The sequence below is a fragment of the Setaria viridis genome, chromosome 3 (genome assembly GCF_005286985.2).
Source record: "Setaria viridis chromosome 3, Setaria_viridis_v4.0, whole genome shotgun sequence".
NCBI classification, from domain to species: Eukaryota; Viridiplantae; Streptophyta; class Magnoliopsida; order Poales; family Poaceae; genus Setaria; species Setaria viridis.
Genome location: NC_048265.2, coordinates 7,408,362 through 7,429,437, shown reverse-complemented (window position 1 = coordinate 7,429,437; position 21,076 = coordinate 7,408,362). Strand labels below are relative to the sequence as shown.

General features: G+C 47.7%; 2 protein-coding genes across 2 annotated transcripts; both read left to right on the top strand.

The window, feature by feature from the left end:
* The first annotated feature begins 1,720 nt into the window (after window positions 1-1,720).
* On the top strand, window positions 1,721-11,968 carry LOC117850194 (uncharacterized). Its single transcript, XM_034732000.2, has 4 exons — window positions 1,721-2,276; window positions 3,784-4,152; window positions 9,099-9,278; window positions 11,413-11,968. The coding sequence occupies exons 1-4, from the start codon at window positions 1,789-1,791 to the stop codon at window positions 11,795-11,797; spliced, it is 1,422 nt and encodes a 473-aa protein (XP_034587891.1). The 5' UTR covers window positions 1,721-1,788; the 3' UTR covers window positions 11,798-11,968.
* Window positions 11,969-14,340: 2,372 nt separating this feature from the next.
* Window positions 14,341-17,971, top strand: LOC117850042 (stem 28 kDa glycoprotein). Its single transcript, XM_034731821.1, has 2 exons — window positions 14,341-14,786; window positions 17,403-17,971. Exons 1-2 carry the CDS (start codon window positions 14,341-14,343, stop codon window positions 17,785-17,787), a joined length of 831 nt encoding a protein of 276 aa, XP_034587712.1. The 3' UTR covers window positions 17,788-17,971.
* Window positions 17,972-21,076: the final 3,105 nt, after the last annotated feature.

The following is a 21,076-nucleotide window of genomic DNA, read 5'->3' as shown; positions in this document are numbered from 1 at the left end:
CTTTCCAACCATGGCTAGCTCATCTTTGAAAGATCACATCTTGGTGAAATAAACTGAGGAGGGCATATTACCCTTCTTGGTTGTGGAGAGTAGAACGCGCAAATTTGCAATCCACACCTTGAAGTGCGCTGAGAACATCCTCTCAAGCGCCCCCATGCTTCTGCTGCTATGGTTACTGTTGCCACCGGTGCTAATGCATCCTGGTGAGAGAATTCAACAGGTAGCTTAGTACTTGCTGATCTTTTGCAATCCAGTGTCGTACTCAGCGTTGTGGACGATCTCCTTCTTGCCATCCGCCTTGACCACCTCCAGAATCTTGGGCGACTCAGGGGTAGATCCATCTAGGATCCCCATGAGTTGAGCTCCTCGTATAGCAGGAAGGAATTGAGCCTTCCATAGGAGGTAGTTGTCTCGAGTTAATTTCTCGGAGACAACTCCTAGTAGCGCCGGTGCGGGGCATATGGTGACACTATATGGAGTGAAATTCACCAAGAGACTTACATGAGTACTATTGAATTAATAGTATTATTGTGATCATCTACAACTCGTTTATCTTATAACTTGAATTACAAGAGGATGCTATCTCCTCCAAGCAACCGAGTCAATCTCTATGATCACGATAGTACTAAACTCGTTACAAGTATCTCTCTAACATCCAGGACCAGGATCACGGCATATCATGGAAGCGCCAAATTAAAAGAGCATGATTAACTGTGTGAGTGTCGCCTACTTTGCCGCTGCTAGTACAAAACCAACCAAGTCATGCCGGCCCGGCCAGCGTTGCATTATTGGCACGGCGCCCCACGCACACATGCTTCGCGCTTTTGCTTCGTGCCCCGTCCGCCGCATCATCTTCAGGAACTCGTGAATCAGATGCGCTGCCCTCTATTTTCTCTGCTGGGAGCTGCCGCTCCACCACGTCCCTCCCAGACTCAGCCTCCCAGGCAACTGCCCAAGCGTGCGTCATGTCGCTCCGAAAAAGAAAAGGCGCGCATCACGTCCCAGACAATGCGGCCCCACGACCACACTGCACATAGATGCGCCCGGCCGGCGACAAGCAACAGGAGAAGCAGAACAAGATAATCCTGTATCCCAGTACAGTACGTGCCAACGGTGATGGCTAAGCTAGGCGTCCTTTCTCATGGCAACAAATCACACCTATACAAACTGAAATGCTAGTTCCGTTTAATTCGTATACTCTAAAATCTAAATATGTCATACATTGTAAGGATGCATATACGTATGGGACAGAAATGTGCTAAGGGCGATGGACAGAACGAAATGTGCTAAGTACGGTCTTCCCTTCTCCCTGCGGGTCTGCTTGGATCCTTTGCTAGCTTAAGCTAGCTGGGCAAGGTTTGCCCAGCCTTGCTGCGCAAAGCAAGGCAAGATAGAGAAGAGTTTGGTACTGCCCCTCTCTCTCAGCTCCCAGGACGAAGCAATGGAGAGAGACAGACACATACACGCTTGCCAGAGCTAGGTAATAGCTCATATCATTGGAGGAGGCCTAACCGCCTAAGGCCAGGACGCCGTCCCGAGGGGAGAGGCCCAGCCTTGCATTGTATTATTGGTCCTCCACCGTCCACGGACCAATAATTTCACCCTATCGCGACAACGTCCAAGCGTTACCCTCGTCACCCCGCGCTGAACTGACATGCGGGTCCCGCCAGATCCCAGCATGCAGGCACGCACTGTCTATTAAAGCTCACGTGGGCAGCTGCTCATCTCAACAAGCTAAGCAGCACACTGTCCAGTACCGGCTTAGCTTAGCAGACTCAGAGCGCGGCCATGGCAACGACGCTGGCGACAGCCAGGCTCGTCCTTCTCGTGGCCCTCGTGGCCGGCAGCACCTCCTGCGGCGGCGCGTGGGAGCTGAGCGGCCTCCGGATGCCGACGGCGGCGCGGGCCGTCCAGGCGGCCGCGGAGCGCTTCGTCGAGGAGGAGGTGGCGGCGCCGGTGATCCACGCGCTGCGCCCGCTGGTGGGCTCCGCCGGGGACCTCGGCTGGCGCGGCGGCGTGCCGTGCGACAGCTGGCGGCTGGCCGTGGAGACGAACAACAAGCGCGACTGGAGGACGGTGCCGGCAAGGTGCGAGCGCTACGTCGGCAACTACATGCTCGGCGGGCACTACCGCAGGGACTCCCGCGTCGTCATCGACGAGGCCGTCGCGTACGCCGAGGGGCTCCAGCTCGCTGGCAACGGCAAGGAGGTGTGGGTGTTCGACATCGACGAGACGGCCCTCAGCAACCTCCCCTACTACGCCTCCAATGGCTTTGGGTACGTAATAAGTACATACGTTGTTTAGGATTCAACACCACCGCGTGCTCCTTCCGTTCTCAAAATATATGATGTTGAAGATAAGCAGATTAATTTATTTTTTAACCAAATACGTATAAGTTGTTCTTGTACATACACGTTTACGTTGTCACGTAGTATAGCGCCGCGCCGTTGGCTGGTATTTGTACGTACTTACTCTCAGGATCTAGGAATGCCAGAATTACGTAGCCGGAGATAAAATGCCAGAATCTGATATTTGCACAAGAACACGTTGGTTTTTTATCAAGAAAGGGACCGGTCCTGTGGGACACATGCATGCATGACCGAGCACAACAGTGGCAGATGGGGACGTGACGTCGATGAGAGACAGTCAGTATAGGACGACGACCAGTGGGCATCATACAACAGTAGATATTTTTTACCGGTCCTCCATTCTGACTTTTTTATTTTTTAGGCCTTTTTGCGAAAGATTCTCACAAATAGGCTCCTGACGGAACCAATTCCAAAAATGGAGCCTTAGCTTAGCGCCATCCACGCTGGCGCCAAGCTACAACGTCTCGGCGCCAGCCATCCTAGCGCCAAGGTCTATGCGCAGCTGCTGACGCGGGTGCTGATGTGGCGGGGCCTTGGCGCCATCCATCATGGCGCCAAGCCTTGGCGCCGTGGATCTTGGCGCCAAGCTTGGCGCCGTAGATCTTGGCGCCGAGCTATCTACCTCGTACCCCTTCGCGTTTCGAACTAAACAAGTATAATTATTCCGAGGAGCGTGCAACAAACTAAGTTGTGGTTCAACTGGTTAGGAGGTGGGTTTGAACTCAGGTCTCCAAGAAAAGAAGCCCACCTCCTAACCAGTTGAACCACAGCTTAGTTTGTTACACACTTCTCGGAATAATTATACTTGTTTAGTTCAAAACGCGAAGAGGTACGTGGTAGATAGCTCGGCGTCAAGATCTACGGCGCCAAGCTTGGCGCCAAGATCCACGGCGCCAAGGCTTGGCGCCAAGATGGATGGCGCCAAGCCCCCGCCACGTCGACATCCGCGTCAGCAGCTGCGCATGGACCTTGGCGTCAGGGTGGCTGGCGCCGAGACGTGTAAGCTTGGCGCCAGTGTGGATGGCGCCAAGCTAAGCGTCCATTTTTTAAATTGGTTCCGCCAGGGACGTATTTGTGAGAATCTTTTACAAAAAGGACTAAAAAACAAAAAAGTCTGGTCCTCCATTTGTAATAAAGTTGTTTTAGAACTATACACAGTGGTTCCTACGACAAATACTCCCTCTGTCCTAAACTACAGTTTGTTTTAGCTTTTTTATTTCATAGTTTTTCTATGCACGTGTATGAGATTTTTAGCATAATCTATGAATTTAAAAAAAAATTAAAACGATCAATAATTTGAAATGGAGGAACTACCGGCAGTGAATGATTTGTAGATTATCCAAGTAATGAGTTTATTTGCTGATCTAATGGTCTCCACTTGTCTTCTTCCATGCATGCTATTGCTAACACACAGCACGAAGCCGTACGACGCGACGAGCTTCAACGCGTACGTGTTTGCGGGAAGCGCGCCGGTGCTGCCGGAGACGCAGCGGCTGTACAACAAGCTCATCTCTCTCGGCATCACGCCGGTGTTCCTGACGGGCCGCAGAGAGAACCAGAGGGCCATCACCGTCGCCAACCTCCGCCGCGTGGGCTACTCCGGCTGGATGAAGCTCCTGCTCAAGCCCGTCGGGTACAATGGCACCGCCATCGGCTTCAAGTCCGACGAGCGCCAGAAGCTCCAGGACGCCGGCTACGTCATTGTCGGCAACATCGGCGACCAGTGGAGCGACATCCTCGGCGCGCCAGAGGGGGTGCGCACCTTCAAGCTGCCCGACCCCCTCTACTACATCGGCTAATGAGCTAGGACCCGCTCGACAACACCGGCCGATCGAGCATCCAACGGCTCTACGTCGTCAATCCATCAATAATCTGTCCATGATTCAGGGGTTTGCAGTGTTTGTTTGTGATGAGCTGCTTTTTATTTTTTATCACACCCTCATCATGCGTCAGTCCCCCATGTAGATGCGTCAGTCAGTTGGACTTCAACTCGATCTTAAATAGCGTGTTTGGTTTAGCGGTTGATGCGGTGCGGCATGGGCCGGCTCCCCTCCAAACAGAATGGTTCCATCTGAATATTAATTGCGGAATCAAGTGGTCTGGCACATTTGCGTGCGATTAGCGCTAGATGGAAGCAGTCGATGACGGATGAGCTCTTCCGGCGATGCGAACCAAACGGCTCGGCTAGCTTCAGTTCTAGGTTCGGATGATTCCGGATCACCCGGCATCCCAAACCAAATACGTTGTAGGTATGCCGCCTCTGTTCAAATAAAGCTCATGCATGTGCACCATCCACAAATTATTTTCCCCGTCCCAAATAGTGTACAGCACGTGTCATATGTGCTACAAGCCTCTTAAATTTGTGAAGAGAAAAAAATAACTGCTTGTATGCTTCCCTATTTTGTTATCCAAATTTTGTGCGATTGATGATTTGAGATTGCTGCCAGCTACTCGCTCCGTTCCAAATTGTAGGTTATTTTAATTTTTCTAGATTCATATATATTATTATGCATCTAAACATACACTATATGTAAATGTATAATAATATTTATACACCTAGAAAAACGAAAACGACCTACTAGAAAGTAGATGTTTTTTCCCTCCTCTCCCTCTCTCTCTTCCCTCCATGTTCACCGAAAATGCTTACGCATGTTGGCGATGTCCGTTGGAGAGAGCCTGATATATCGTGGGTTTGGAATCTGGAAAGCTCCCTTTTTTTCACTAAAAAAATCAAACTAACAAGAGCACAAAAAGGACACATCCAGGACCACAATACGTGGTTTTTCAAAAGGACCACAGTATGTATCACGGCATATCGTGGAATTAAAATAATTTGTGGAAACGCCAAAAGAGCATGATTGAGTACCTGCCTATGGATTTTTCACGACGACATGAGCTATCCAAATCATTCATTTTTGAATTAACGGTGAAATATATATGAGTAGGTAAGAAGTTTATGGGTAGGTACTAGATCAACAGTCGGATGAAAAGAGAAATCAATAAGTTCGTAGGGTCACATGTACAGTTTTGCATTTTCCGGCTGCTGGTACAAACAAGCCCGGCCCCAGCCATGATCAGCACATGTGCTTTGCATGCGCCTTGGCCCCTTCGGCCGCATGCATCTTCCGGAACTCGACGTGTGTGCCAACTTCAGCCCGGCCCAGACATGCGGCCCCGTGACGAACTGCAGAAAGATGCGCCCGGCCGGCCGCGACCAGTTCATTACTACATGAAAAGAGAACAAGCTAAACCTGATACACGCATCCTTTCTCGTGGCAAGGAATCACCTGTAGATAGCGTGTGTGCTATCTATATATATATGCTTTAAAATCTAAATGTGACATAACATCTGCCTATATGGGACTAAAATGTTTTACGTCTACATGAATGTAGTATTTTTGAGGAATCAAGGGGGGCTAAGTAAGCCCACCTGAACATTTTCATTCCATCAAAGGAGATATTACATCACGCAGCCACTCCCAAACTGGGGTGGTGATCAGGATACAAATTGGCAGAAGAAGAAAGGGAGCCACAAAGAATTACAATCGCAACACACGCTCACTCGACAAAGAAGAAGCAAATTAGGCACACGAATGAAGGAACCACCACCGACCGCCGATGAGTGTCGGCAACGGGAGGGCTAAGCCCCACCTGAATCGAATCATTAGCACCCAATCGATTCACCGGGGCAAACCCAACATTCACGGTTGGCCTCAGAAGCACACAACAACAAGCAGAACCATCAAGCTGCACAAGATGCCAGAGATAACACCCTAGGTCGGGCCATACAGAGGTCCGGGCACCTCCCCACACACCGAGCGCGACGCTTGCGCTGCACGGCATCCGACCAGAACATGAAGAAAGGAACTTGCCTAGATCATGCAGAGGTGCTTGGCACCTACCGCGCTCTCCGCGCACTGGGTGCGGCACTTTCATTGCACATCACCCAGAACCCTCGCATTGCAGCTGCCGCACCGACCATGCCGAGCCACCAAGGTTGTGAGCAGGACGCACATAGCCGGAGGCGGCGGGGATGAGTGCAGACCCAACAGCATATGGATAGCCCCGCCAGCGGAGCACTGCGTGGATCTGCAGCCGGCGGCACGGGAGAGGGACGGCTCAGGGCACCACCGATGAGCCCTGCCAACAGCAACCCCCACCCATTGAGCATCGCCAGCGACGGGCCCCGGTAAGGGAGCCAGCACAGGGGGACAGCGAACCAGACGACCTAGGAGGAGGTTGCGTAGATCTGCCACCGGAGGAGCGACGGAGTAGGCACAAGCCGTCTACGAATCCCTCCCAGCAGCTCAGCCACCTTCCAACCACAGCTCTAAACCTCAGGATGCATCACCGCCGGCGGAGCCCCCAGCCTAGAGGCCAACACAGGGGGGCTGCGAATCCGACGAGCGAGGAAAGGAGGTAGCGTCGGCCTGAGCAGAGGCGCAGACACCAAGGTAGGCGGGGGAAGGAAGCCGAAGATGAGGGCGACCAAGATTTGAATCAACAAGATCTGGACTGGAGCAAGAAATAGCAAAACGGGGAGAAAGGGAGGGAGGGGAGCGAGCCGAGGCCACTGCTGCGGCTTGAGAGCCTGCCGCCGTCACGAGCTATGGCCAGAGCGACGGCGGCAGGCGGGGATGGCACCGGGGGAGAGGGGGCTCGCAGTGTACGGGCAGGTTCGCCCCCTGAGGCGCTCGGGCGAGCGGCTCAGGAGGCCGAGGTCTGTTCCCTTGGGCAAAATATCCTTAATGTAGTATGATCACCTGTAGATAGTTTTTATTCAATGGCTAGAGACACTAGTGTAACTTAATCCCCCCTCATCTCCTGTCCTTGTGCCTTTCTTAATTTTTGAAATGAAGTGCTGTGAAGAACTTCCCCATAGTTTTTGCCTAAAAAAATGTAGTATGATCAAGAGGTTTCCAAAAACACCCTAAACGGGAGTATCAAAGTAGGAATGAACTTGAGTATTCTAAATAGCATGTCGAGAGCAAAATCAGCTTCTTTTGATTAAAAAACAGATGAACATTGTGATTAAAACTGACATGTCTAGAGTGGTTTTTTCCATGAAATTTCTATAGTACTTTAGCACACATGTGCAATAATGGTTAGCGCCTTTTTCGTGGAACATACAGCCTACAACATAGGAATTTCAAAGGACCTAATCTGAAGCCCTTTCTTTTCTGCAGGTCAGCTCAGAGAAAAAGCAGTGGTGCTCTGGATGCCTGTATAGGATCTGATTCGAGCAGCAGTTGACACGACGGGTGTAGCAGTGCCGTATGCATGAGGCATATATCGAGGGATCAGATCGACAAGGCAAAAAGAGGCAAATCTGTAATCGTGCGCATACAAAAGAATGCGGCCAGGAGACGGAAACCCCCCCAAATAAGCAGTCATTTTTATCCATTACAAATTTACAATTTACAAGGGCGCGCGTGAGTAATACAACTAAAACTGTAAGCACAGTAGCACACACTGTAAGTGCTACTCACGTGTGTGTATAAATTCTGAATGACAGGAGATTCGCATAGAAGTTCTTTTTTTCCTCCAAGAAGCTTACAAGGCCATTGGCAGAGCCCAAAGTGGAGGAGACAAACCATCGTTGTCATGGTAAGGCCAGGACGTTGCCACACGTCGGTGCTGAGGGAGGAGCACCGCCACGGGTGGTCCGCCAAATAAGCAGCCTTGCATGCATGCTGTGACTGGGCAGACTCGTAAATAAATTTATGCAATATCATGTACTCCCAAATTGCACTCTCCATCCCATGAAAGGTACCATTCTAGTATTTGAAAAAATCCCACAAAAAAGTGCAATAATCCTAGGAAATAAATCTAATTGCCTGTTTAATTAAGTGGTCAGATCTGATTTGCATGTCAAAATTTATTGCATGTGGCTAACAAATTAGGGCATTGGAGCCTTTTCATGCCACGGCTAATCTGTCCTAGAAAAACTAGAATTGCATTTTTCATGGGACGAATAGAAAAAATAGAATTGCATTTTCCATGGGACGAAGGGAGTAAGTCGTTTTGGTTTTTCTAGGTACATATATAGTTCTTACAACAAACATCTATGAATCTAGAAAAATCAAAACGGCTTACAATTTGAAACGGAGTAACATTTTTAAAAATTACATATGGAGGCAGAGGGAAGAATCGATCTTCTTTTGCGAAACAATTGTCCATATTCGAACTACGAGACAACCCCACGTTTGTTTTTCAGATTTTTTGTTCTCATACAATTTATAATATTTTTATATATACATAAATTAAGGAATTATAAAGTTAGCGTGAGAAAATCTAGAAAACAACAAAAAATTTAGCGACTCACGTGCTGATGACCAGGTGACATGTGAGCCCCGCTAGATCCGTTGCGCAGGCAACAAGCACCTTCTATTAAAGCTCACGCGCGCGTACCGACGGGGCAGGTGCTCGTCTCCACAAGCAAAACAGCACACACTGTCCAGTCTCGGCTAGCTCTAGCAGAGTGGCCATGGCGACGGCGACGACGGCCAGGCTCGTCCTCCTCGTGGCCCTCGTGGCCGGCAGCGCGTGGGCCGTCCAGGCGGCCGCGGATGAGAGCCAGAAGGCGCCGTTGATTCACGCGCTGCGCCCGATGGTGGGCTCCGCCGGTGACCTCGGCCGGCGCGGCGGCGTGCCGTGCGACAGCTGGCGGCTGGCGGTGGAGGCGTACAACAAGCGCGACTGGCGGACCGTGCCGGCCGACTGCGAGGGCTACGTCGGCCACTACATGCTCGGCGGGCACTACCGCCGAGACTCCCGCGTTGTCGTCAACGAGGCCGTCGCGTACGCCGAGGGGCTCAAGCTCGGCGGCAAGGGCAAGGAGGTGTGGGTGTTCGACATCGACGAGACGTCCCTCTCCAACCTCCCCTACTACGCCACCCACGGCTTCGGGTACGTAACGTTGTTCGCGATTCAACGCATGGCACCTAGGAATCCATGTCATGGCACGTACTAATTAATCATGTTAACCGGCCAGCTCATGTGCCCGCGTATATGTACCGCCGGCTCAAAATACAATTCATTTTGATTTTTTCACGTATCTAACTTTTGCTATATATAGACATAATATATAGAGTAAATACATCGGGTGAGTGTAGATTGGTTCAATAACTTGTAAAATACTCAAACTTGAGTTTTTTTAAAGTTGTTGGACTAATCTGCAACCACCTATCAAGTTAATATACTAAATTTAACATTTTACAAGTTGTTGGATTAAATTGCACCCATCTTACAAGTTATTGTACTAGATTGAGCATTTTATAAGTTGTTTGACCAATCTGTACTCACCTGACAAGTTGCTCTAATATATATCTAGGTGAATATCAAAAGTTATGCGTCTAGAAAATATAATATGTGAATATAAAAAATTATGCGTCTAGAAAAGTCAAAACAAATGAGAACAGAGGCATTGCCACGTACACTACACGTCGTATCTGTATGTTTTGTCTTGTACGTATATGCACCAGAACATGTGTACTGATTCTAGAGAAAAGCAATAGTGAGCTAGCTTAGTGTTTTAAGGCTGCCTTTGGTTGGGCTTTCCAACCTGCTTTTGCTTTTGCAAAAGTCAAAAGCCAACCAAAAGGCCTAAAAGCTCTACGTGCTTTTGCTCAAAAGCTACTTTTGCTCTAGTACAAAATGAAAAGCACCTTCCCCCCTGCTTTCAAGTGCTTTTGGGGTAAAAAATTACCCACCTGCCACTGATTATGAAGGTAACGGTTCGTTTTTTGCCCCAATCTATTTCTCCCGATGCATCCGTCCGCTCCTCCTATCGCCGCACCCCACCGCCCATCGCCGCCGGACGCCGTCCGCCGGCTCGCCATCCGCCGCCCCCGGTCGCCGGTCCGCTTCCCGCCGACCTGGCGCCCCCGGCTGCCTGCCACACCCCCCGCCCCCGGACGGCCACCGCCCGACGACCCCAACCACCGCCGCCCGACGCCCGTCACCCCAGGTCACCGGCTGCTGGCCAGCCGTTCGCCATCCGCCGGCCCGCTGTCCGCCGCCCTCGGTCGCCGGTCGCCGGCCCGGCGCCCCCGGCCGCCCGCCACACCCCGCCCCCCGGACGGCCGCCGCCCAACAACCCCGGCCACAGAACCCCGCCGCTGCTCCCTGCTCATCCATGTTGAAGGATGGCATCCTTGTATAGAACTTTTGATGGATATAATTCTATTTATGTGGACCAATCACTTTAATGGATGAAAAATATATAAAATTTATTTTGTTACGAGCAATTTGCATATAAACACACTCACAGACCTTTAGGGGCATTACAGGTATTTGTTACATAGCCTACAGTTTCACAGCTCCTTTAACCAAACGGTCTTCTGATTTTCCCACAGCTGCTTTCTCACAGCTACTTTTCCACAGCTCACAGCAACTTTTTCAAAAGCCACAGCTCAACCAAACACACCCTCAATAGAGGACTAGGATTTAGCGGCAGTCTTCTTCAGCCATTAAAAGAGCCAGTTAGATTCCGCTATAGCTTGATATTTTTGTTGTAGCGGTTATGGCAGGAGAGCTCTTGGGAGCCGCTATATTCTGCTGGTTATTAGCTCTAGCTGATGTCATAATAATATAATATCTTTCTCTATATCTCAAGATAGTAGGATTAAAAAACGTATGGCTCTCCTTTATAATTCTCATCGTCCTTCTCTTTCTCTATGATGGGAAAGGAACAGATCTCTTGGAGTCTTAGGACGCATGCATGTGTCCGATGCCACATGGAGACGTCGTCGATGAGATTGTGCGTGCCATATCGATTAGGACCAGCGTACGTGGTCCGTTTGGCCTTTTGCCAATGCGTGCTGGCTACAAAATCTTATCGTTTTCGCAAGTGTCATATCCAAAAGATCGCCCACGGTTCACACGTGCGTGTGTGCTCCATTTCTAATAAAGTTGTTTCAGAACTGGACACACCAGTTTGTCATGTATGAAAGGACCGTAACGTAAAACCAGTGTGTGATTTGTAGAGAGTAGACAAGTGATGAGTTTGCATTGTCTTCTTTTTCCATGCATGCTTACCCAGCACGAAGCCGTACAACGCGACGAGCTTCAACGCGTACGTGCTGGAGGGGAGCGCGCCGGTGCTGCCGGAGACGCAGCGGCTGTACAACAAGCTCATCGCGCTCGGCATCAAGCCGGTGTTCCTGACGGGCCGCACCGAGGACCAGAGGGCCATCACCGTCGCCAACCTCCGCCGCCAAGGCTACTCCGGGTGGATGAAGCTGCTGCTCAAGCCCGTCGGCTTCAAGGCCTCCGCCATCGGCTTCAAGTCCGGCGAGCGCCAGAAGCTCCAGGACGCGGGGTACGTCATCGTCGGCAACATCGGCGACCAGTGGAGCGACATCCTCGGTGCGCCGGAGGGGGCACGCACCTTCAAGCTGCCCGACCCGATCTACTACATCGGCTAAGCGAAGATGGCCTCCGATCCGTAACATCCAGCGCCGGCTACTCTCCCTCGATCCATCGCCTGTTTTGTAATGAACTGCGTGATGTTACCCCTCGGTTCTTAATAAACCGTTCCATGTCGTCTTTTACTCAACGGTTAGGATTTGAGTGGAATAAGATTCGATTAGTCAATACTCCCTCCGTCCCAAATTATTATTCGTTTTAGGTTTTCTAGATACGTAAATTTTACTATACATCTAGATATATATTATGTCTAGATATGTAGTAAAAACTATACATCTAGAAAAGGCAAAACAAATAGTAATTCGAAACGGAGGAAGTAATTATTTATGTTCGATAACCTTGATTGTCTTGTTAGGTCAAATGGACATTATCATGTGTACGTAGTATTACCTTCTCCTCTTGCTATCATAATATGATTTTTTTTTTATCTACTAGCTAGTAACAAGGCCATTCTAATTTGTAACATTTCAGTTCTTTTTCTGGAATGTTAATGTGAGAAAAATGTGGATTTTAAAAAATGTGTAATCCCTAACTAAGAAATTTAGTAAAACATTAAATTTTACTGTAAGGGAAAATAATTCTTAGTGTGGAATTTGTAGTTTATTTGGATATTGAGTGTAATTTTTATTTGAATTCAAAATTCAAATATAAATCAAAAGCTAACCTATCGAAGTTGGGCTCTAACTACCCTAGGCCTACTGACTACAACATGGGCCCTACCAAGCTGACTAGCCCCGACCCAGTTACCAACCGGCCCACCTAAACCTATCCTACCTGGTGGGCCCTGGTGGGCCCGCCCGCTTAATAATCTGGTCCATCAAACGTGCAGCCCAGCTAACTCCTAACTGGACTGGCCCAGCACACCATGCGCCAGCCCAGCCAGCAATAAGGCTACGTGTGTGCGGTGTGGAGTGCGTTGGATGTGTGCATTTTGTTGTACCCTCTCAAAAAAAACCAGCAATAAGGCTATAGGATTCAAAAACTTCAAAATTTCAGGAGTAGGTCGTTTCATAAACTTGTCCGTATACGTCACTTAGGTCCCCGTATTCTCAAAATGCATACCTACCTCCGCTCGGATGTCATTTAGGTCCCTATACTCTCAAAATGCAAATCTCACTCCTTAAACTTGACTTCGGGTATCATACAGGTCCCTTAACTCATGGAATGCAGTGTCATCCCACTAATAAAACATCATAAGATCAAATTTTATGCATTCAAGCAAGCTAATACTTTCAGTGGTACATTTCCTGACTTGTTTTATTGCCCCTTCAACTTCTCCCAATATTTGTCCAGTAATTTATCTTATAAATCCCTGATTTTAGTTTAGTAAATGCATATTCAAATTTGAATAATCTTCCAAGAATAATAGAGCACGCCAATCATGCGCACCTAGTAAGTTAAGATATTGCCTCCAAAGTAAAAGATCTTCAATCTTTCCGGATTCAGCTCATCAGTATTCTCTAGACAGGCCGAGTCGAAATTCACTTTATTCGACTATAGTTAAATGATATATGTGTAAAAACAAGTTTTTATCAATTTAGTTGAGATGACAATGCTTTTGGAGAGTATATGGATCTAGATAACATCCGAAACCAAGGTTAGAGGGCTAGATGTGCATACTGAGAGTACATGGACCTAAATGATACCTGAACCCAAGTTTCGGGAGCCAGATATGCATTTTGAGTGTATGGAGACCTAAGTGACATAGCCAGACAAGTTTAAGGATCAGACAAGTTTAAGGACCGACCACGTACTTTACTCAAATTTCAGAGCCTATCGAATTTTATGAAATTCAGACCAGAATTCAGTTGTGTTGACCGGTCAAAGAATTCGTATTTTGATCCAAATATGAACAAAATTGAACCAAAAGTTTGACAAAGCATAAGAAAACTATAATGCTAATAAAAAAGAAAACTATGTCAGCAGATGGCAATTGCACCAGCACCTTTTGTGTTTCATGGCGTCCAACCACAACAAAAGTACCTCTTGCGAATGGTTCATGAAGTTTACCTCTAGAATATAGTTTGACACGTGCGCAATATTCATGGCGTCCAACCACAACAGAAGTACTTTTTTTTGTCCTCCAAGAAGCTTACACGATCTTTTTTTTTTTGGGCAAGAAGCTTACACGGCCATCAAGCAGAGCCCAATGTGAAGGACACAAGCGATCGTTATCATCGTAAGGTCAGGACGTCGCCACGTCGGTGCTGGATTGCGAAACAATTGTCCGTTCGAACTACGTGACAACTCCACAACTATTTTTCAAATTTTTGTTGTCATACAACTCGTAACATTTTTTTTCTATGGACATATTAAGGAATTATAAAGTTACCGTGAGAAAGTTTAGAAAACAACAAAAATTTAGAAAGCAACCAATGCGATTCACGTACGTGCTGATGACCAGGTGACAATGTGAGCCTCGCTAGATCCATTGCGCAGGCAAGCACCTTCTATTAAACCTCACACGCATCGACGGGCAGGTGCTCGTTTCAAGCAAAACAGCACACTGTCCATAGTCTCGGCTAGCACTAGCAGAGTGGCCATGGCGACGGCGACGGCCAGGCTCGTCCTCCTCGTGGCCCTCGTGGCCGGCAGCTCCTGCAGCGCATGGGCGGCCGTCCAGGCGGCCGCGGATGAGCGCCAGAAGGAGGCAGACGTGGCGGCGCCGGTGATCCACGCGCTGCGCCCGATGGTGGGCTCCGCCGGGGACCTCGGCCGGCGCGGCGGCGTGCCGTGCGACAGCTGGCGGCTGGCCGTGGAGGCGTACAACAAGCGCGACTGGCGGACGGTGCCGGTCGACTGCGAGGGCTACGTCGGCCACTACATGCTCGGCGGGCACTACCGCCAGGACTCCGGCGTCGTCGTCGACGAGGCCGTCGCGTACGCCGAGGGGCTCAAGCTCGGCGGCAAGGGCAAGGAGGTGTGGGTGTTCGACACCGACGAGACCACGCTCTCCAACCTCCCCTACTACGCCACGGATGGCTTCGGGTACGTAACGTTGTTTCGCGATTCAACGCACGTACGGAGTAGGAGTATGTGTATGTTTTGTCTGGTACGTGTATGCTCTGGCACATGTACTGAATCTCGAATTATAGGATTTGAGCCACTAAAAACTCAGTGTTCTAAATAGCATATTATAGGGTTTCAGCCACTAAAAGCGGCACGATATCCCGCTATAGCATGATACTTTTGTTGTAGCGGTTATAGCAGCAGGCCAGCAGCTCTTGGGAGCCGCTATATATCCCGCTATTTAAAACACTGGTAAGCTCTAGCTGATGCCATAATATTTTTCTCTATATCTCAAGAGATAGGATTAAGAAGGATTTAAAAATGTGTACAGCTCTCCTTTATTCTCTCTTCGTCCTTCTCTTTCTCTATATCTCAAGATAGGAAAGGGACACAGTCACACAGATCCTGTTGGACTCTTTTATGTGTCCGAGCAAAACTATTGCCGTATGGCGACGTCGTCGAAGAGATTATGCAGGCCATATCTAGTAGGACCAGCGTGGTCCGCTTTGGCCTTTGGCCAATTCTTGGTGGCTGCAAAATTTTATCGTTTTCGCAAATGTCATATCCAAAAGATCGCCTACTGTTCACGTGCGTGTGTGCTCCATTTTTGTAATAGAGTTGTTTTAGAACTGGACACACGTACGGAGAAACTGGACACACTCCATTTTTGCAAATGACACACACACACCAGTTTGTCATGAAAGTAGAGTACGTACGGAAAGTAGAGTACGTACTGAGGAACGCTAATTGTCCATAATCGCAACTCCTTTCGGCCCCGCGTTGCTCTCACCCCGGCGGCACCTCCCAAACTCTAGCCGCCACCACCCCAATCCCCAGCTCCCATCTCGCTGCCGCTGGAGCCCGGCACCAGAAGCCCGCATGAGGGCTAGGATGGTCGCGGCGGGGCTGCTTTGGCGGCTCGGGGTGAGACCCGGCCGAATCTCAGCCGCGACGACAGCGCGGTGGCGTAGACGTGGCGGCGATGCGCGTGGGCGAGAAGGCCACAGGAGTAGGCGGTGGTGGCGGAAGATGGGCCGCGCGCTGGATCTGGGGCGCGGCGGCGTGCGGGCGCAGTGGAGGAGGCATGCGGAGGCGCGGCGTGTGGGCAACGGTGGCCGGATGGTGGACTGGTCTGCGGCGTGGAGGAGGCCTTACGGCGCGAGGGAGATGAGGCCGCGTGTCACGGCGGCCAGCGCGGGGTGGGGAGATGAGGTCGCGAGGTGCCGGCCCACGCGGCGCGAGGAAGCCATGCATTGGCGACGGTAGGCACAAGGCAAGGGCGGCTATGGAGGCGACCCCGTGGGGCAGCAAGGTCGCGTGGGGTGAGGAGCTGCTCATGGCGGCGGCCCGATGTGGAGGGAGGAGGTGGTGGCCTTGCGGTTTGATTCAAGCGACGGGCGGCTGCTGTGCTGCAGAGGAGCGAAGGTGTGGAGAGAATATGCCTACAAAGCTCTCGGTTGCGCCGTGGTGGTGTGGCCGCCAGTGTCCTGCACTGCTGCTACCAGCGATGCCATGGGGGTGTGATTGATTGCGATGGGCCCCCTCTCTTCTCCAGGTTGCTTCATTGCTGGCTTGAGTTAGTGTGGCAGCGGGCAAAAGTCTTGCGGCGGTGACATCTTTGGGCGCCATACTCCTCCTTGGAGGCGTCGGCATGATGCCTACTCTCTCCCTCGATGGGATGTCCTCATGGTGAAAGTTGTGCTCCCGTCGGAGCAGCAATGACGACGCCTAAGGACGTCGTTTCTTTCGTTGGAGACATCGCTTCGGAGGATCTCTCGGTGGTGGCGGCTAGTGTCTGCTTTTTTGGAGTGGGCTTTGGTTGGTTGGCGGTGGTGTGGGTGGCCTGGTGGCAGTCAAAGGTGGCTACTCGTGAATCAGTTTTGCGGTTTGCAGCGGGCTGCGGCCGCTAATATTTCTTGGCAAGGTTAGCCCGGTGCAGAACAATGTCGAGAGACGGCGCAAGCGGCTACAATGGTGCGATGGCTACATGACTTCGCAGTGGTTTGTGGCGACCAATCCTGCATGGCAGCAGTTGGCTCGGTGTGAAACATCGTCAGTTATGACGGTGCAAGTGGTGACCTTGTAGGTTCTTGGCTTCGTTGGGTGGTCGACGCTGCTCGTTTGGGGGGTGTTGGTGGACCGATGGTGGTGGTAGGGCCGTTACCATGACAACGAGTGTTAAGGGGCTACCCAAAGTGAAGGCAGTTATGTGGCTCATGTCGATGTCCCAATCCGACAGGGCAGAGTATGTTTAAGATGAGTTGAGCTCGGTACGTGTTGATGTCCCAATCCAACCGGCCGATGTGTTGTTGAGTTGAGTGCGATGGTGTGGTGCGGTATGTGTTAATGATCCAATACAACCCTGCTAGTATTTGTGTTGTTGTTTTTTTATTTGCTGGACTTCATCTTTTTTTTAATATAATCGGTAGCTCTCTTGCTAGCCTAGTTCGTAAAAAAAAAAAGAGTAGAGTACATGTGTAAACCAGCGTGTGATTTGTAGAATACCCAAGTAATGATCAATTTGCTGATTATGCCTCAAATAGGATGTTAATTTAACCTTGCCACGAATTGTCTTCTTTTTCCATGCTAACCCAGCACGAAGCCGTACAACGCGACGAGCTTCAACGAGTACGTCATGGAGGGGAGCGCGCCGGTGCTGCCGGAGACGCAGCGGCTGTACAATAAGCTCATCTCGCTCGGCATCAAGCCGGTGTTCGTGACCGGCCGCACCGAGGACCAGAGGGCCATCACCGCCGCCAACCTCCGCCGCGAGGGCTACTCCGGCTGGATGAAGCTCATGCTCAAGCCCGTCGGGTACAATGGCACCGCCATCGGCTTCAAGTCCGGCGAGCGCCAGAAGCTCCAGGACGCCGGCTACGTCATCGTCGGCAACATCGGCGACCAGTGGAGCGACATCCTCGGAGCGCCGGAGGGGGCGCGCACCTTCAAGCTGCCGGACCCGCTCTACTACATTGGCTAATTAAGCGATGGCCTCCGTATCATCCAACAGCTGCTCTCCGTTAGATGCATCGTGTGGGTTTTGTAATGAACTTTGTACTCTTATATAGTTTGTTACCGCTGCAATGAGTCTTATTTGAGTGGAATAAGACTCATTGGAGAGCTGTCAATTAATCAATAGCTATATATATATTTATGTTCGCTAACCTTGATTGTCTTGTATGGTCAAGTGGACAATATGTTTATGTTCTGCAAATTCTTTTTCTGCTTGGCAGTCTACAAACGTTGTTGGACATCGGACCGTTCCAAACTACGGTAATTGTGCTCCGTGTGCACAGGAACTAGAAACGGTAAACCAGCTTTTGTTAAGGTGGGTCTTTAGCATCTCCGGAAACCAAGCCCTCACTCCCAGTCCCAGGGGCTGACCCAGGGCGACCCTGGGCGCCTGCCCGGGCTCCTGTGCCATAATCGCAAGAGGTTAGCTGTGAAATCTTCTTCCTCTGTGATCTACCAGAGATGTGATCTGTCTTGCGTTTTGCCTGGGCTCTATTAATCCTCTCAGTCCGCCACTGCTCACTCCTGGGTTGTGCTAAGAGGATTGATAAAACGATATGAAAATGTTTTGACTCCTTAATCATGCTCACGATCTAGAAATTTTGGTTTGAACGGAACCACACAGTTTTCAAGGGGAAGGCGTCATCGCTGACAATGGTGCTGAACAATATCATTGCAGAAGGAGGATGCTGGATCGCAAGTGGGATGATAGGGTTGTCGTTTTTAGTTCTTATGAGTAGTTTTATTCTATCATTAGTGGTAGGTCGTTTTTTTTCTTTTTCCTTTCTTCGTAAGTTTCCCTTCCTGTTTAGGTAAGAGGTCAGATGGAACTTTGTGCAAATTTTTTGTTTCTTCTTAGTGAAATATTTGCCCAGGCAAGTTCAAAAAAACAATATAAATTCACCAAGGTCCAATATACGTGTTACCGTCTCCTCTTACTATGATATATGTTCCATCTAAATGCTTATATTATTTTAACAGGAGCATTTTTTAATGTTCTCATAAGATACCAAGAGGCCGCCACCTTTCTTTAAGTATAAATTTATTAAAATATATACTAATTGGAGGCTCCTTTTGAAGCCTCCAAGTGAAGCCACGTAGAATCTTAGGTGGACACTTTAACAAAATAGAGAAATCTTAGAAATTCTCAAAAAAAAACCAAAACATCTAGCCATCAGTTGGTAGACTCAAATCATCATGGTCATTGGATCTATTATGTTTTCTAAAAAATTACCCACCTACGCCATTATGAAAATAGTCTAAAGTAACCCCCTAAATTTATATCTAAATTACCCACCTTTACCATTATATAAAATGAACTAAAATAACCCCCTAATCTTTATCAAAATGACCCACTTATGCCATTATAAAATAATTAAAAATAACACCCTAAATTTACAACTAAATTTCTTACCAATAATGCTTAAAAAATAACTTAAAATAACCCCTTAAATTTGCATCTATATTACCCACATATGCCATTACTAAAAAATAATTTGAAGTAACCCTAAATTTGAATCCAAATCATCTTAATTAAAAATATACACCAATATATGATTCTAAATCGTCTATTTCTTACACTACTAGTGTATGATAATTAAGGTTTATACGCATGATGTATGTGTTACCATTTATAATAATTAAGGTATGATATAATAATTAAGGAAGTGATGAGAATATAGATTTCTATGTTAAAATTGTAGCTCAAATTTAGGGTCTATTAAACAAATTTAAGCGCATATTTGTGATGCAAAGTAAAAATTTAGAGATTATAAATGTGGATGGAAATGTTATAGAGTAATACCAACTAAAATCTATCACAATCGGATGAAGATAATAATTATATATATCTATATAAGTATTGTGTTCGAATATTTAACAAAGGAGAGGTAGCTTTAGGTAATAGTTTTGTAGCAATGTGGTCTCATTTTTTTTTCCATTCGAGACTCCGCATTAATTCTCACAAGACACTCTTAAAAAACACAAATCCTAGAAATTCTTACAAAAATCAAAAACATCAAACATCAATCCTATAAACTCTAATAATCATAGTCATTGATCTATTATATTTTCTAAAAGTTACCCACTTTATCATTATAAAAATATTCTAAAATAAATCCTAAACCTATGTCTAAATTATCGAGCTCTCTGCCTTTATAAAAAAAATCTAAAGTAACCTTGTAATCTTCATTTAATTTACTCATACATATCATTATAAAGCATAACTTAAAATACCATTATAAATTTGTATCTCAATTACCCATGTGTGTCGTTATTTAAAATAACCTAAAGTAAATATCTAAATCTTAATCTAATTACATTCATGTGCATCATACAAAAATGTCCAAAAGTAAACTAATATATGATTTTAAATTACCTATTGATGCTATTGTTAATATAGAAATGCTAAGTTAAGGTATACACACATGATGAGTGTCGATCACCATGTAGATCATTTATACATGTATGTGAGGAAGTGATGGAAAATATTATTTTTTATTGTAAACACAATGTATGGAGGTGTGATACAAAATGAAAAAAAGTGTGAATGTGAATGGAAAAGTGTATAGAGTACTAATTAAAAATAAATCACAACTGAACAAAGATAAGTACAGATATATATGAGTATTATGTTGAAGTATTGAAAAAAATGAGAGAGTAGTAAGTAAATAATTTTGATTATTAGTTAGAAGTTTAATTCCTAAATAATTTTCAAATATAATAGTTTTTAAAAATATTAATCTATGCGGGAGCACGGGTTGACAAAACAGTCGGTCAAGTTTTTTTTCAGTGGCCAGTCGTGTGTCTTAGCCCTCTTGAAGGTTTGATTTTATTGACAGTCCAATCTATAATTTGATCCGCACTATATTGGTGTTCTCCAACCCTCTAATGGCTCTGAAAAGTGTGGTTAAGGATTTGGGGTTAAGGAGGGAATAGCTCAATCTTGGGCTCAGGGAGCCCATGGGAAAGAGGCTGATGATGACGCTAATTTTTGGTAACTACCCTCTCACTCGCCGTTCTACAAGGTCGTGCGTGGCCTGCCTGAGTCGGATTTGCACTCCCAATAGGCCTGCCAGCGTTGCTGGCCCATGGACTCAAGGCCATAGGTCGGAAATATATCCATCTTTTGTACTTTCTCCATTTCAAACTACAAGTCATTCCAACTTTTTTGAAGAGTCAAAATATTTTATATTTGACCAAAATTATAAGGAGCATTACAAAGATTTATGGCAATGAATAGATATACTATGAAAATA